General features: G+C 29.8%; 1 protein-coding gene across 2 annotated transcripts; it reads left to right on the plus strand.

The window, feature by feature from the left end:
- Positions 1 to 1,080: 1,080 nt before the first annotated feature.
- LOC131848182 (enhanced level of genomic instability 1) lies at positions 1,081 to 8,824 on the plus strand. 2 transcript variants are annotated; one of them, XM_059197959.1, is made up of 3 exons: positions 1,081 to 1,368; positions 3,248 to 6,900; positions 7,702 to 8,824. In XM_059197959.1, exons 1-3 carry the CDS (start codon positions 1,366 to 1,368, stop codon positions 7,961 to 7,963), a joined length of 3,918 nt encoding a protein of 1,305 aa, XP_059053942.1. In that variant the 5' UTR covers positions 1,081 to 1,365; the 3' UTR covers positions 7,964 to 8,824. The 2 variants fall into 2 exon arrangements, with proteins under 2 accessions (XP_059053942.1, XP_059053943.1); XM_059197960.1 differs by having other exon boundaries at positions 1,081 to 1,357.
- Positions 8,825 to 18,153: the final 9,329 nt, after the last annotated feature.

Consider the following 18,153-nt stretch of genomic DNA (forward strand, 5'->3'; position numbering starts at 1 on the left):
CTGGGACAGCAGGTACATAGGACGAATGGATTTATATATAGAAATAAAATATTTTAGGAAATTCCGAAAGAAAAATATAATGTCACTTTTTTGCAATAATAATTTTATAATACATTACTTTTTACAATATAAAAATTAAACTAAAAAGAGGTTTCATAACACCCACAAACAATCTCCGATAATTTTTAAAATTCGTGATCTACTCTCTCAATGCTTATCATTACAATTAAATGTTCACTTCGCTTGGATACCAAGCCATCTTGGTATATCTGGTAATAAAAAAGCTGATCAACTGGCTAATGATGCTGTTCGCGATGGCGATTTATTCCCATATGTCAATTACTGTAATGACCTAGCTTTGTTGTCAAAAATATACTTGTATGAGGATTGGAATCGGCTTTGGACAATTGCAACTGAAAAGGGGAAGAATTACAGACTACTACAAGAAACTATTCCTTATAAACCTTGGTTTAGTAAATTTAAATTTAATAAAAAAACCACATCAATTATTTGCAGACTTCGATTGGGACATGTATGTACACCAGCAAATCTATACAAATTTAATATTGTTTCTGATCCTACATGTGCTTGTGGAGCGTACGGAGATGTTAATCATGTGTTCTTCTCCTGCCCTCTATATGATCGCTCTGAATTTATTTCCCAACTCCTTCTGATCCGTGTCCCACTTCCTACATCTATTAATTGTTTGTTACATAATAGCGATACCAATGTATATAAAATATTAGCCACATTTATTTTATATAATAATATAAAATTGTAAATATATCCATATGTATATAATATATATACATTGTAAACATCATAAACCTGACCAATCCTTTATCCTACAAAATTCCGTTCTATTCCGTATATTTCTGTGTATATTTCCCTAACTTTGATATTGGCTAAATGCGAAGGCAAAGCCAAAGATGGAGGAGAAGAAAAAAAATTAAATTGTCAGGTCTGTCAGACTAGTATGACAACTATGACTCTACATTTGGTTTGACATTTCGTAGCCATTTTGGTAAAAATATTGGCATCTCTCTTCGTCAATAGCAGTTTTTCTTTACGTAACTAGGTTAGCATTATAGTTGTACTTTTTTAGTTAAGTATATTGTATTGTATCTCACTTTGTATATGAGGTACTCTATATTTGTGGTAAATACCGCCAATTCTACTAAACCCGTTTGTAATTGAGAATTTACAAATATTTCTAATTTCATATGTGTTATAGAGGTTAATATTTCAATTTTTCTATGATATTAACCATTTTCGTGTGTAATTTGATTCGTTTAATTGTATCCACTGTTATTTTAACGAGTTGATTGGCGTCTTTTCATCCACTTTAACGAGCTTGGTACGTGCATGGTATGTAATTTAAAAATTATTAGTAAATAAAGACGGTATGACACATCTTACAGCATTTGGAAGGATGAGATGCTTAGAGACATTGAAAAATATATCCTAGACATAAACAAAAGTAAACTTTAAGCCATAGACTTTATTTTGGCTCTACTCTTACAAAAAGAGCAGATTCTCCGAGTTACTGCTTCTCTTCGCAGTACTAGCTTATTGAATATTGTCGCCTACATAAGTGCTGATGTTGACTAACCTACCTCACATTCGCTATATATATGAAAGTACACATAAGATGCACAATATTAAGTATTTACTGGTGATGGTGTTAACTACACCAATAATGGACTGTAATAGAGAAAGAGTTATAGTACACTGATAGGAAATATACTAAACCAACATTTAAATTAAGTGTATGTGGAGTAGGCATACTGCCCCTTACTACATGCTTATTTTACACTATACTATGTAAAGTAAACAAATATGTAACATATACTATACACTTTTTTATGTTTATCTGAAGTTGTAATTGGTTAGTTAATTTAACTGGAATTTAGATATATATTTTTTCTGACATAATTTTATAACATGTATATTTATACATATGGTATTTGACCATTATATGATTGATTTTAGTATAAAATTATTATCCTTAGAACAGCAGCAGTATGTTTTGATATTCCCATTTTCCAACTAAAACATTTCATTTGAGATATTAGTTTAATTTTGTACATAAATAATTCTAAATAGGATTTATGGTATCAAAATGATTGATATCATGTTTAGAAACAGCATTACATGTGAGTAAATACTAATGATAGAAGTGTATTCCTAATTACAAATAGTATATGTACTAATAATATTTATCACCTTTACACATTGAATTATTAGACATTAACATTATAAGAATTAAATTCAAGTATAACTAGAATAAATTATGTAATAAAATGTCTATGATATAAATAACAAGGGTAGGTACCCTGGCCTCTGCATTGGTATACCTGTATTATACATATAAACCTTCTTGATTCACTCTACAAGCTGCAATTTGCATTAATTACAAAATCTGTTGCATAGTTTAAAAGATATAAGTGAGAAGACTAAGTACTAACTGAGTAAGTTTGTTTTATATTAGTAAAGATAGCTACATCAAACAAATTGAGGACAAAATGGGAGTCGTGTCGTATCAAGAATTAAAGAGCATGATGGAAGATCGTGGAAAGTGGCAAGAGCTCCACCGACAAGAGCATAGCTCTTAAATTATGAATGAAATGAAAGATATGTTTCTGAATTTCATTATCAGTTTGTTACTTTTATAGTTTATCTGCAGCATAAGTCTACAGCACATATAATATTATTAGCAATCTGTAATAGCTGAATAAGAACTATTTTTATATTGATTGCGTAAGGAATGAGAGCAAAGTGGTTCCTGTGTTGATTGTCGCATGCCTGCTCCTTATTAATATGTATTGTGTGCTTTCACATATTATATTATAGTAATAAATCATTGTGACATAGGTTCACACTCATGAACAGGTGCTGCTTGTAGGAACTGGTCTGCTCTCATAACTAATTTTATTTATTTTGTTCCTCAAGTAACTATTTATAAACTTAAAAATCTTAATAATGTAGTACTAGTCAATTTTTTTTTAAAAGAGCAACACACATATTTGTTTCTCATTCTTGTGATGAGAATGCCTTTTCGAACAAGGCATACAATAAAAAAAATTCACTATTTAATAGTGTTTATAATTATTTCTCCTATATTATATTTTGTGGACTTTCTGCATGTAAAAAATGTGCTGCAGATATGGATAATGTATAACATTTTTTCCTTAAATTTAGTTTATCTTATTACATGTTAGTATAAATCATATCATTTTTTTTTCAGGTAATGTCAAACTTGCTGATACAAAATGACAATAACAAGAAGTTAAAAACTTTTCCTTTCATTAGTAGTGATTATTCTAATAAAAAACAATCCAGACATGTCTTAAAAGCAAAGGAAAACTTTCTAAAACATAAATGTAATAAAGCCCTTAAGAAAAAATTGAAAAAGTATAAGCTAAGACATGATGGAAAGGAAGATCCAGAAGTATTAGATGTGTCTAACACATTGATTAGGGTGCTTAAGATAAAGTCACCAACTAACTCAAATATACATAATTGTTTAGAAGATATAACTGAATTTCAAGATACCAAACCCAAAAATTATCTTTTTAAAATGGGCAAAAGAAAACAAACAGTCAAGTCAGTAGAAACATTGACTAATATTGATGCCACATTGATAAATGTACATGAGAGGAATATGATTTGTGTACCTATATCTGATAGAAAAGAGACAATACAAAAAAATGCATTTCAGCTATTAATGGATTCCAGAAATAAAAGCATTGGGTCCAATTCCCCTGGCAAAGAGAGAACTTTGGATGAAGTTGAAGAACTGCAGGAAAATTTTGATAAAAAAAGTATTAAAGCCAAAAGAAAACTTATGCTTCAAAAAATGGCAGAATCTAGGGGCTCTCTGGAAAAAAAAGATTTAGAAGATTATCAAGAGCATATCATTAAGAAAAAGTTAGAAAAGAGGGCACAAAGGTTCAAAAATATGATTATAAATAATGGGAGGAATTCTTCAAAAAAATGTAAAAATAACCAGGATTTTAAGTGTACTATAGACAATGAAATATCGCCCTGTTCTAGTAATAAAATTCATACAGACATAAATGACATCTCAAATTCTGAAAATTCTTTGACATTAATAAATATCTTTAAAGATTCAGTTAGTAATATTAATGCTAATCTTAAATATCCTACTAAAGAAGATGATGATTTTATGTCAAAATTATCCCCTTCATTAAAAAAGAAAGAAAGCATGCTTTGCTATTTTAATAAACTCGAAAAAGATACTCCTGTTGATATTGAAAATACTATGGAAGATGCTGACATTGAAAGTGTTGACAATGTTGCTAACATTAACATTATAAAAGTGAAATTAAACAGTAAATCGAAGAAAAAAGCAAAAAAAGGGAAACTGAGTCTTAAAAAAGCCAATATAGGAATTGAAAATAAGAATGAATCAAAGAAATCGAGTGACTGTAATGATATTAAATCTAATGTAAATAAACCTCTTATAATGGATAACAATAAAGAAGTAAGAAAACGGAAAAGAAAGGAAATCATTAATAACAACTCTGGAATTGAAGAATTGGATGATTCCATAAAATATAGTAAAGACCAAAGACCTAAAAGAGCTACTAAAAAGCCAGTTAAATATACTGAAAATGTAGAATTCTTTAGTTCTGATGAAGAATTACATATAATCACACCAAAAAAGAAGAAAAATGTTGATAGCAAAGAGAAATCAAAGGAATTGACTAAAAGTCGGCTAGAATATAAAGAAGAATTATGTAAAGAGGTATGTAGTGTTACTTTAAAAGTAGCATTAAATAAAGAAAAGAAAAGATTAAATGGAAATGACAATCAGAAGAAAGAAGTCAAAAGAAATCAAACGAAATCAGAAACCAAATTAGCTCCCATTTTTAAATCTAAATTGCACAATGATCCTGCGTTTATTGAAGCGAAAAATAAATTTCTTCATAGTGGAGTTCCAGATAAGCTAAAAAACAAAATGAAGCAGCAAAGAAATTTAAATACAGAAAATTTAGCATTTCCTACTGTTGTTCACGTTCAACAGATCACTATACCTTTCGCTTCAACTTCGATACCATTTACTGAAAATTCAATTGAATATGATTATTCCGATGATTTGTTTTTAAATTCTGAAGATAAACTATTCAAAAATTTAGTGAATATTGATAAAGATGTCAAAAGTAGTATTATGTTGTCTATTTCGAAAAGTGATAAATACACAAATTTACAAAATATTAAACGAAAATTTCCAAAATTTCCTGTTTATCGGACATACCGTATGTTGAAAGATAAAAGTAGAGGATTACTGAAAGATTGTGAGCATACTGAACTAGATAATAGTATAGAAGTCATTAATGGTATAATAGAAATCAGCAATGACAATCTAGATAAACTCAATTGGACTAATAAATATAGAGCAACGTCAGCTAAGCAAGTAGTTGGAAATTCTGAGGCAGTTAAAGAATTAAAGAAGTGGATAGTGACTTGGACAGAAAGTCAAATAAAATCGAAGAAAATTTTAGTAAATTCAGATTCTTCAGATTTCTATCAATCCGACACAGACAGTAAAGACAGTTTGAAAGCTTCAAATCAACTTTTAATAATAACAGGTCCTGTGGGTAGTGGTAAAACAACAAGTGTTTATGCAGTTGCTGCAGAATTGGCTATAAAAGTGATTGAAGTTAATACAAGTAGTAAAAGAACTGGTAAAATAATGTTACAAGATTTGCAAGAAGCTACTCAATCTCATAAAGTTAATAGAGGAAAATGCAATTTAGAAAATTCACAAAAAATGCAGGATGTGCTTTCTTGTGAAAAAAATAATAAAAAAAAAGGCAAGAAGAAGCAGATTTTGCAGAGTACAACAAAAGATTCGGAATCCGATCCAAGAACTGACTCATTAAGTCAATCTGAGTCTCATGTTGGTAGTCAAGAAATTACAAGGACAGGAAGTTCACTCATTCTTATAGATGATGCAGATATAGTATTCGAGCAAGATGATGGATTCTGTTCTGCTATTATGCAATTAATTCAAAGTTCCAAGCGTCCTGTAATTTTAATAGCATCTTCAACTTCATGTCCACACCTCCAAAGATTTTTTCAATTTGCAAAAAATATAAATATGCGTCCATTGTTACCTAGGACCCTAGGAACATGGTTGGATATTCTCTGTTTAGCTGATAATGGTATTTGTTGGCCTGGAACTGGAGCAAATTTTTTAGATTTCTTCAAAGGTGATATTAGGAAAGCTCTTAATTCTTTACAATTTTATGTAACTTCGCAAATACAGGAAATGAAAACTGATAAAGAGTCTGATTCCCAAAACAGTGATATCATTGTAAATATTGACGATGAAAATTCTAGTATGTCATGGGCAGAGTCTGAAGTACAGGAAGAAAAATATATAAATCATCTCTATTTGGATAATAATGTTTGGAAGTCTTTTATGAGAGAACAATCAAGTTTATTAAATTTCCGATATCCCATGCAGTCATTTAATATGTGGTGGAGTTTATCATCTTTACTTAAATTACATCCTAAATCTGAATCTAATCTGAATAATAATACCCATCTTAAAGAAATACCTTCGGAATATATAAAAAATGACATTGCAAATGTAGATATTATTGCCAAGACGATTGATGCACTATCAATTGCAGATTATTGCAATCATTTTGTATTTAATACAACAGCCAACATTTTATCCCAACCATGGTACTCTGCTGAAATTGATAATGTATCAGAACATGAAAATTTTCGGACTTTTAATAGGAATTACGAATTTGTTGATGAGATTTCACACGAACTGATAACTAGATTTATTACAGCAACTCAGGAAAGAAATGGACTTGAAGTAAATTTTAATATTACCACTCCAGATATGACGTATCAAAGGTTAGTAAATGTAAATATGGATATTAGGAAACTTAATTAACACTATATTTTATTGATTATTATTGTTATTTGTATATAGCTTTGAATTCTGAATGCCGAAAAGTAGTAAAAATAATAAAAGACGTTATCAATAGGTACTAATAGGGTTTACTAAAAAATGTCTGCTCTATTTATATTCAAAGGTAACGCTGAAACTGACTCCCTCTCGGAATACATACTGTAGGATAACTAAATTATATCATAGTGCTGATTTTCAGTGGGTTACCAAGCAAGAAAGCATTCGTGCAAATGGTAGTGAAAATAAAAACGTCACGAATAAGACAATTTTATTAATAGGCATGACAGTTGATGCCTGCCTTTACTTTAGTGCGGGAAAGGTATCGCGCAATCGTGAGCGATTGTAATTAACAATTTTTTAAGTTCACTCTTTCACGTGTTTTTGTCTTTTCATTTTTAAAATTATCAATAACTCAACCGAATTAGCTATCTAACCATAATGAATTAGTTAAAAAAAGTAGCTAAATCACGCACGATTGAAGAAAGCGGAATGCGCGGACCGGAAGCAGGTGCGGTTGTTCTCGTTCTTTTTGTCTACATTTACATGTATATTATTTCCTGCGTGATAGCCTATTCTCTAAAATATAAATACATTTTTCATGAATGTATATTAGAATACTATGTACTATATATATATATATATATATCTTATCTTATGTCTAAGCAAATAATATGTTATATTTAATTCTATGGAAATATTCATCATTTAAGTGGGATATTAATAAATATTTTACTTTGTTACAGAGAAAGAAACAAGATAATCTCACAACACAATATGATAGCTGGTTGTTTGAATCCATCAGCAGTATTGGATCGAAAAGCACTTGCCCTTGACTATTGGCCCGCGTGTCGCTCTGTCTGTAGAATTGAGAAGGCTAAAACTGATCATAATTTGAAAAGAAACAATCGCTTCTGCCATTATCTTAAATCCCTAAATATTTTGTGTAAAAGCGATAGTTATGACAATTTAGGCAATAGTTTAAGTACCAAAACAAGTAATTGTTAAAAAATACAGAAAAGCAATTGAGATTGTTATTTTAAATTATGATACATTCAGTATTTTGTATCCTATTAAACTATATCCACTAGTACCATCTCGTCGCCGAACTTGCACGGAGCAACTATCATATTATATATTTTTATTCTGCAGTGTCGCGGACCCCTTTTTCTACTACTTACGAATTCTATAACTACGCGTACCTTTGCTATTTCTTTGTAACCATGCCAACACACTACCTATAACAAGTAAGCAACACAGTAAATAACTATATCAGACCAACCTTTGCGGCATTAGCTGGTAGTTGCTTAATAATTTCATTTATAATATGGTACGTTGGTGTTGGTATGTTATAAACTTAGACTATGGTTCCAAGTCGTACTATGTTCTAAACGGACTTAAGTTATATAAAAAAACCTATAGTATATTTTAAGATTTTCCTATTGGTAATATTTTATTATACTGAATTGATAGACTGGCACAATTTCTGTTTAATTTATTTAATTCTAACAGAAATTCTTATATATATTTATTAAAACTATTTATAGATGGTTGTAATTATGTCACTGGAGAACGATACAGAATACAATATTTTTTGACATTTAAGTAGCTAACCTAAAAATGTAAGTTACGACTTATAGGACTTGAACAAACAAAAATAATTTAGTGATTCTTTCGATGGTCAGTTTCATAATCCAGATCAATATTAATCTTATCAGCATACAATTTGGCACACTTTATATACTTTATTTATCATCTAAACTTTAATTATTTATTAATTTTAATCGAATTATTGTAAATAAGTGGTTAAGCCGTAGTTTATAGAAAAAATATTATGTATTGGTTCGAAATAAATTTATTACACTGTTGTGTGGGAATTTAATGAATTTTAAATTAATAAGTGTTGTTTTCCGATGACGATGTTGTCTAGTATTAGCAAATGAGACCATTTACAATAAGAATCTGAGAAGCGGTGGTAGCCTCGCCCCACCATGTAGGATTTTTTTTTTTTTATTTTTATTTGTTTCACTGACATTATTATTATTATTATTTTTTTTTATTAACATGTATTGACTTCAGCTGCGATTTGATACAGCAGTTTTCGTAGGGCTAGTTATATATTAATATAGATGACACACATACATATTTACATTATTTATATAATAAATAGTTTATGTTTATATATACATATTACATATATATATATATGCTATTTTATATATAATATTATATTTTATGTATTGATGCTGCTTTGCAGCAGAAACAGAAGCTGGAAACCTGAAATGGATGACACAGAAGTACATACACGGATACCTTGTACAAAGTCTACCTCTAGTTTACTTGTAAAAATACTTGCTTGGCGCGTGTCAAGAATGTCTTAATATTTAATTTATCTAAATTAAATAAAACTATCTCGCAGTAACCACTTATTACTAGGCCGTTTTGGTTACGAATAACATTTTATTTTTCTTTCTTATCTTGCTGTTCATAAAGCAAAGTGATACTTGTAATTAAAGATACATTATTCTCATTTATCTCAATTACTCGAATAGTTATTTAAATTAGTCTCCGAGTGGCAACATTAGTTACCTATCCATACTACACTAATCTATAGGTACTAATATAAATGCGGAAATATCAATCTGTCTGTCCGTCTGTCTGTGTATTACCATTTCGCGTATATCCTGAACAGATAAAATAGATGTTTCTAAGTATTTCTATCAGTATAGAAATATAACATTTATATTTCAAAATAATAATAATAATAACCTACTTCTATAATAACAACATCCAAACCGATACAAAAAACCATACTACAAAATGATTTTTTGTATCGGTGCAAGACCGGTCTTTCACCGTGCGAGGAAAGAACTCGCGACCATCGGAGGCAAAGCGCTGTAAACCGCTATCCGAGACCGTCAATATACCTATAATAAGAACCTAGGTGAAATACCGTTACAATAAACTCAATATCCGTCTTAAAAAAAATAAAAATATGTTGTTGAATAATCAGACTATTCCTTTTAGTAACAATCGGTTGAAAACATATTTTTTTAAATAGTACCTAACTTCTACTTGTTGGTCACTGAAACCCAGTTGATAAAGTATAGGTACCTACATAATATAGAGTTAAAATATTTTTGAAAACATCTGATAGGACGTGGAAAGATAAAGGGTAGGTACCTACAGTTATTTTCAGAACATCATAAATAGTTGTTTACTCGATACCGTTGTTATAGATAAGAGGCGCAGCTTTATTTAGTGCTAGAAATATATGGAACAATACTGGAAATGTCTCTGATAAGTCAACGAAACATCGTGATATTCTAAGACGACGTTATAAACATCGCAGCACCCTGTTTACAATTTTGACAAATATTTATTTTTACATTTATCCCTAATTTTAATATTTTAATTTTCCTTAATGTGATTGTTATATTTATTGTACAGAACATATACCTATACATAGTGATATGTATATGATAGTGATATGGTAGCTATACATATTATTGATATCCATTGTAGGTAAACCTTACTAGAACAGGTTTACCTACTTACAATCTATTTTTAATATAATCTCAAATTGTTAAAAATTACCTCCTCTGCCAGTGTTGCTAGTTTTCAAGCTACACTCACAATACTTAATCATACTTTAATTATAAAAATAAAAGTATAAGTATTTAATTCCTACACATATTTTACCTTAATTTTAAAGTAAAATAAAACATCTAAATAAAATATCTGTATTCATGATATCATTTTATACCATAATTTTTATATAAAGTTTCGTCGATCGTACATCGTATTTAGTTTTATTACAAATGTATATATAGTTATTATTTATATCTGAAATTTATTAAATAGGTAAATATTAATAAAGCACGTCTAGTCCAGATTATTCGATGTACTCAACTATCAACAGAAGGAATATATAGGAATGGAGCGTAGTAAATATCTCTACGTGGGAACGCGATAACATAATTGTGTATACTCTGTTAATGAATGCAATTACAAATGAGGTTGACGAACCGGTGCTAACTAGTAACGATTTAGAGCAATTCTATTGACATTATCTAGAAAATACTAGAATGATATTATTGAAATATAACATGTACCTAATATTTCCAGAAGTAACTAATAATTTGCTCGCACTTTGTCACTAGTTTTTACATTTCAATAAAATATAAATATATGCCTTAAAACAGAATACTACAGGTGCCCCTATATTGTTTAAGTTAGTCACCCTAGTAGTACATATGTAAAACATACATAGGTACAACTACTGTAAAAATGCGTAAAATTTCATCATATTCAATACAAAAATGGCGGAGTTATAATTGCATGGACGTTGATATCGGTTGGATGTGGCAAAATTTAAATGAATTTCAAAAGCAGCAGTAACTTTAGGCAAATCTTGTAATTGATATACAATATTTTACTCCTAAACAATGAGAGAACCTGTCCACTAGGTTTAATCAGGAACTCAAATATAGATAAAATTATTGAATAAAATTGTATTAACTACCTATTTTATTGAGGTACCTACCTACTAATTTAAAAATAACTTGTTTATTATTCGGTTCCTAAAATTGCGATACAAAAGGAATTTATCAAATTAATAATTTCTACCATGTCATTCGTTAATAGTTACTGATATTTTATAGTACCTAGGTAGTAACAAGACGATCTATTTCTTGCTCAGATTTAATGGCGGTCGGCAACTGTCACTGGCGCCGGACTTGAGGTTATCAGAGGCGCGTGCGCGACGCCACTCGTCACTGGACCGCACATAAATATCAAGCCACAACACATTCGCATTTATTACTCTTCTAATTGTTGAGCGTAACAGACATCACATATTATTCGAAATGGTTAAGAATTTTCTCCGTGGTGACACTTGCGGTTACTGTAACGCTTGTGTACGTGTTCGCCTGTGTGCTGCGCGTGGCAGAAGCCCCGAGCCTTTGGAGTGTGCCTACAAACACATATTGGAATCGTACGGCAGTGGTCCTGAAAAGTTGAATAAAGAGCCCGAATCATCGAAATCCACGTGCTCTTCATGTCGCTGGACATCGGACGCACAATTTCCTGAGACACCGTCTTCTCTTAGTGACCTCAGTTTGGAGTGGAGTTCGCGTTCCTCACAGCGCTCAAGGACTCGACGACGCAAAAGATAGCCGTTATAGATCTCCAGTGGATTATCAATATCAAAATACATGAATGACTACTTACTACATGACTTGTCGTCGAGTGTCCATCCGTATGTCAGGTATCGTCGGAACTTTGACAACAGGAGGCACGATGTGGTGGCGACATATATAGTAAATAAAGAGTTGAATGTTAATTATTTTTTAATAAACATATAGAGCTGAAACATTCCTTTTTATTTAAAGTACTTGACTAATAAAAAACAACCCGATAAATATTTTGTACCTAAACACTATTAAGTAATACATTGAGACAATTGTTAATAATAAAGTACATATCTACCCACCTAATTATACTAGATAAGCAAGAAGTTGTTGTTATTATGTTGGAAAAGTTTAATATATAGTTTTCATTCTCATTACTATTTAATTTAGATTCAAATATGTACAAATACTATGTACTAAAGTATTGATATCTCAAATTGAACTGTATGAAGTCAATAACGAATCTACATAAGATTCTATAATTATATTAATAATTAAGTTTGGATAATTTTATTAGTTATATTTGTGTCATGACTACGTTGGCTGAAAAGGATGTTAATGATCTTAAAGTTACTCCGTATCCGAGTAAGAATGTATAATATCATTTAGGTTATCTGTGATCGAGTAAAGGTTGTCTCCAAAATAATTGCGCATTATTTCTATTTATCTTCCTCTTAATTAACAAGAAGGTAGTTAATTAAATCAAAATAATTGGTAAAAATTTCCTTATTCCACAAATATAGATAAATATTTTTTAAATTATTGATTTTATTATAATAAATAAGAAAGAAATAAAACTAGTTTAATTGGTTATTGCAAATACCTAGATTTTTAATAGAAATTACATTATTAGTAATTGGTCTATTTTTAGGTTGATTTACATGCACGAAGTCGTCGTCAGATTAGGTAGTAGAAGTAGAAGAATACATGTCGAAAGATGATTTTAGGTCGTTAAGCTTATTATAGTGAATTCACGAAAACTTAAAAGGAATTTATGACGATGTAATCAAGGGACGACTGATTAAAGATCGACCAGATTATTTACAAGTCAATCTCCCTTACTAATAACTTCCTCCATTAAAATATGTTAAATTCTCAGTGAATTTGCCACGACAAACTTACTGACTTGTCTTCTTTTAAGCTTTTTGTTCATACATTATTAGAGTAGCGAATCACCGTACCTATCTTCATATTTATGAAGTACATTATTTAATAGACTGAACGCTCAACCTAGAATTCTAGAATAATTGAATGATAGGAGAAGACAGAAGTTGGACAATAACTTTTTGCTTAAACATACGTCGTATATCTATAAATATCGTTCATTTACCTATATCGTTAATTTGTCTAAAGTCCACGCATCGGCATCATGTATCAGGAGTACAATCTGTTATCATTATAATAGTAAACTTGCTATATTTAAAAAATATTATATAGCTTAGAAATTTAAAAATAGGAAATAGATATTGCACAGTAGGTAGATAGAGACAGACGAAAAACATGAAAAACTTTTACCGTAACAGTACATTGCCATTAACGGTATAGTAGATATCGATAGTCAGCTCCCCTTTCTCCACTCTCCAAGCAAAATATTAATGTATTTTAATGATCCACTATATATTGCCGTGTTTAGCGATATTCCTTCCTTCTTTTCATTATATTTGACAAGTTACGTAAGAATTTCGATTGAATATTTAGTCTGATTTAATCAGTTATATCTTAAGAGTAAAACAGACAAAATATTACACAGTATCTATCTATTTAAGTCTATGTTGTAACTGGCTAATCAGATATGTATTTTATATTCTAAATTTGTATTTAAATTTATAGTTCTTTTATATTACATTCTTGTTTTTGATACTTCAATTCATTTTTTCTGTTGTCAATATGTTAGTTCTCTATTATTAATACATTTTCTCCGTTTTACCAGGTCTTTTTTCTTATTACTACAACAGTCTACATACTATTGAAAAAGATATTTTAAACCAAGTGTAGTTCACTGACACTGGAAAAATACTTACTTCTATTAAAAAATTATGTATAACTACGCACAAAATATACAGTTACCTATAATTTAGTTTTATCACCTTTTATTGGTATTTTAATTTCAATTAAGGACTAAATTGTAATTCACCTACATTTATTTGCTGTTTTTCCATTTTTTTTTACTAATAATAAATTGGGGATTCTCCTCCGACCGATAGCCCCTTACGGCATTTTGCCGATTTGCTACCCTGTATTTACGCCACTGTCTGTTCGCTTATATCTTTTAAATTAGGCAACCGTTTTTAATTCAGTGTTAACAACAGATAGATAGAATAATTTAAGAGGAAGGTTTATACGTGTAATACATGCGTGTTGTAGTATAGAACAAGGCGAGAAATGCAAAGATTTGTAATGCATCCGTGCGAGGGTCGCTAGCGTATCATAAAATAATTTGTTTACTTCAATTAGAATTGCAGTTCTTTTTTAAACTGCGTCCGTTTGAAATAAATTGGTAATATAATTGATTTAAATAGCATCCGTCCGTTATATAATCTCTATCTTCACATTAACTTTCATTAAGATCGAATCAGCCGTTTAGTTGTGGAACGTAAAAAACAGTCAGCCAGGTTTTGGCGTTTATAATAGGTATTAGTTGTGGATATCAAAACATATCAACTAGAAGATACGTAGATATTTCATTCAGTAGTAGTAATCCTGTGTGTGTAGTGTAACACTAAATTACTAATATTTAATGACATGATTACTAAAATGCAACGGAATTCATATTATAAAAAGGCGTTAATTATAATACTTTAGAAATAAAAGCAAGTGTAAAGTCCATATTTCGTCATTAATCTCTCGACCGATTACTCACTTGTTGTTTATTTAAAAAAATTACTGCTAGTACTTCTTTTGTACCTCGTTTAATTGTAGATGTATTACCTACTTTAGATCACATTTGTTTACTATATCCATATTGTTTACAATTTTACAATCCATACTACTTACTATCAAGTCCATGCAAGTCTCGAACTACGAGTGAGTGGCTTCAGTGGAGATAATAATTGAGACGTAATTTAGTCATTCATGTCTGATGAAATATCTCTACAATTTTACGTAAACACAATGAAAATAAAATAAGCCGTGAAATTTTGCTTTCTAGTTTACCATATTTCTCCTGGTCCTGTATTAGTGCAATTATGCATTAGAGTAGGTATATTTAACATATGTTAGTAAACGATAGGTATTTTATTTCATATATATTTAACACAGCATAATGATTTTTCAGTTCCATTTAAGTTGTTAATAAATTATTCAAGAAGTTTCTGATGCTTTCATTTCTATAACAAATGTTTAGGAAAATTTATATCTGAAGAATTATGTTAAGTTCTTATTTTTACTCCATGTATTTATTTATTTATATAGATTAACATTTTATAAGTATGTCTAAGGTTTTAGGACTTTTTCATTTTATCTGTAATGTTAATTTAAATTGGTAATACGTTCTACTTATAACTACAAATATCCCACTGCTAATCAACAATGTAATGTATAAGATTTAACAGGGTCTATCTAAATATCTAAAGAAATAACTTATATATACATATATAGATAGATCAGATTTTGTTGAGCACCGAAGCACTAAATAATCGGCGACACTTACCTAGCACCTGCATTTGGTGGGTCATGTTCACCAAATGCAGATACGATAGGTAAGTATATTTGGGAGTACGCCGTATCATAACACGCATGATATGTTAATTTTATGTAAGGTTGGTTGTAACAAAATTATGTTAGAAATAATGTGTCACGAGTAGCAGCAGTTTTTTTAATATGGTTTTTATTGCTGTACCCTTTCATTAATTAATATATTTACCTATATGTATCTAAGTATTCATATTATTACTGACTAATGGAAGTTTTTCGTTTATAAATTACACTTGTTTTATTTAATTTTATTCACTAATAATCGGTAATTGTCTGACCTGAGTGATAAAATTTGACTTTCAAACGCAGATTACCTAAAGCATTTGTGAATATGAGAACGTGATTTGCCAATGCATAAAAAAAGAATTAAACGATACGATTACGATACGCGGTAATATGATTTTCTAAAAGTTTCTGTTACTCGTTGGTATATATGAATTGATTGATTTTTATTTTACTATCTGTTAGCTTTCAGCCACCCAGATTTGGATTTGTACTAGAAAGCTAAAACAACATATTTTATTTATTTATGCACACGGATACAATATTTTGGATATTTATTTATAGAATGAATATAGTGAAAATATAATAACAAATGGTATAACCATGATAAGACGATTACGATGGGCCCAGAATAGGTTATACTATATTGACGTGTTTTGACGTGCGGCGTTCCATGTCAACATACGCCTACATATTAACAAATCAAATTAAATGAAAAATTATTTATTCACGTAGCCGCTTATGAACGTCAAATTATTTGTATTAATATTTTTCCCATCTGTTGTATATAGAAACTTCTTAGTGAATGACATGTAATTAGGACTAAAGAATAATAAACAGATTCTGTCAACATCTCAAACTGATATTTTATTTATCCAATATTTTATATTAAAAACCTTTAATATAACACCATCCAGTTACACATACAATTGAGAAAAACAGACAAGATTTCAACTGTATTTCTTTTTTTTAAACCAGTTTATTTACATTGTGTACTTATGTAGGTGTCTAATATGAAATGAAAATTCCGTACATGAACAACTAGTTTTTTTTAAGAATGATAGTGTATTGATGCACCCGCTTGCGCTAACGGTTTACGCTGGCGGGGCACTAGTGGAGGATGATAAGATGAGCATGAGGTCAGGTCAGTTAGCCCATCGTGGTAAATCATCATGAGTTTATCACGATGGTTTCCAGGGGGAACCGCGTGGAGATCGATCTGACATCACATGATACATTGGTGGCAATAAGATCATCAGTCCCATTACTAACAATCCCCTTCCCCCCCATAAATAACTATCGCCATGAACAATTGTCATTCAGGTAATCGTTTAGAAAGTAACAGGATTTGCTCTATTCCTATTTGTTAGTGACATGGAATGCGTAGCGTAGTCAAATAAGTAGGTAGGTATTGTCAGATTCACAGTTCTATTCACAACTATAATCTCAAGGTATACTTTACGTAGCATACCTTCGTGATTATTTAGTAAACAGTTGCGGAATGTTTTCTCAATATTGATTTAGATAATATTGATTCAAAATATTGTTTCGTTACTATCTTAGTAAAAAAATAAAAACATCTCTGATTTTGAGTTATTGACTCTATGATGCCTACATATTTCATCCTGGTATAAAAAGCGGTCACATTTGTTTAATAGTAAGAATCTTAATATAATGGACCTATTTATGGAGTATATATTTGTAGGGACGAAGAGAATCAATGAAATCCGATATGTATAATATTTTATTAATATTTACATTTATTGCCTATTTACACAAATAAATATCTACATTTGAACAATAATAAGCATTTAGATATATTATGATGGATACATTATTTTAAAAAACATAATTAGGTAACAGGTTATGTATAATTATTTATACTAACGCAGGATAATTCACACAGTGCCATCTAGTCGCAATTTAAATTTAACTTGTAGATACTAAACACCTAATATAAATATTTAGATACATTTTTTGTAAATACATACATAATATACATAGAAATAAACCAGATGAAAACAATAAATCATACTCATTAATACAAACATTTGTGTCGTACGAGAATCGAACCCGCGATCATTGATAGTAAGAAGAAGACTTCCATACGACATTAATATAGCTATTTCTAGTCACGTGGCAGTAATATATTTTAATTAATTAATAATAATTAATTATGGTACATAACCTCTAACAACACTCGAAGAGTTAAATGTTAATCTAAGTTAGAAAAAACAAATATCAGTCATAATTTTATATACTACATTTATTTCAGTCTCACTCGTATAGATTCACTGATACCTCACGCAA

This window comes from Achroia grisella, unplaced genomic scaffold (genome assembly GCF_030625045.1).
Source record: "Achroia grisella isolate CSIRO2021 unplaced genomic scaffold, CSIRO_AGI_Agris_v1 utg546, whole genome shotgun sequence".
NCBI lineage: Eukaryota > Metazoa > Arthropoda > Insecta > Lepidoptera > Pyralidae > Achroia > Achroia grisella.

Coding starts and splice junctions, on each gene's coding strand:
- LOC131848182 (XM_059197959.1), top strand. Junction 6,901..7,701: donor CCAGATATGACGTATCAAAG/GTTAGTAAATGT, acceptor ACTTTGTTACAG/AGAAAGAAACAAGATAATCT.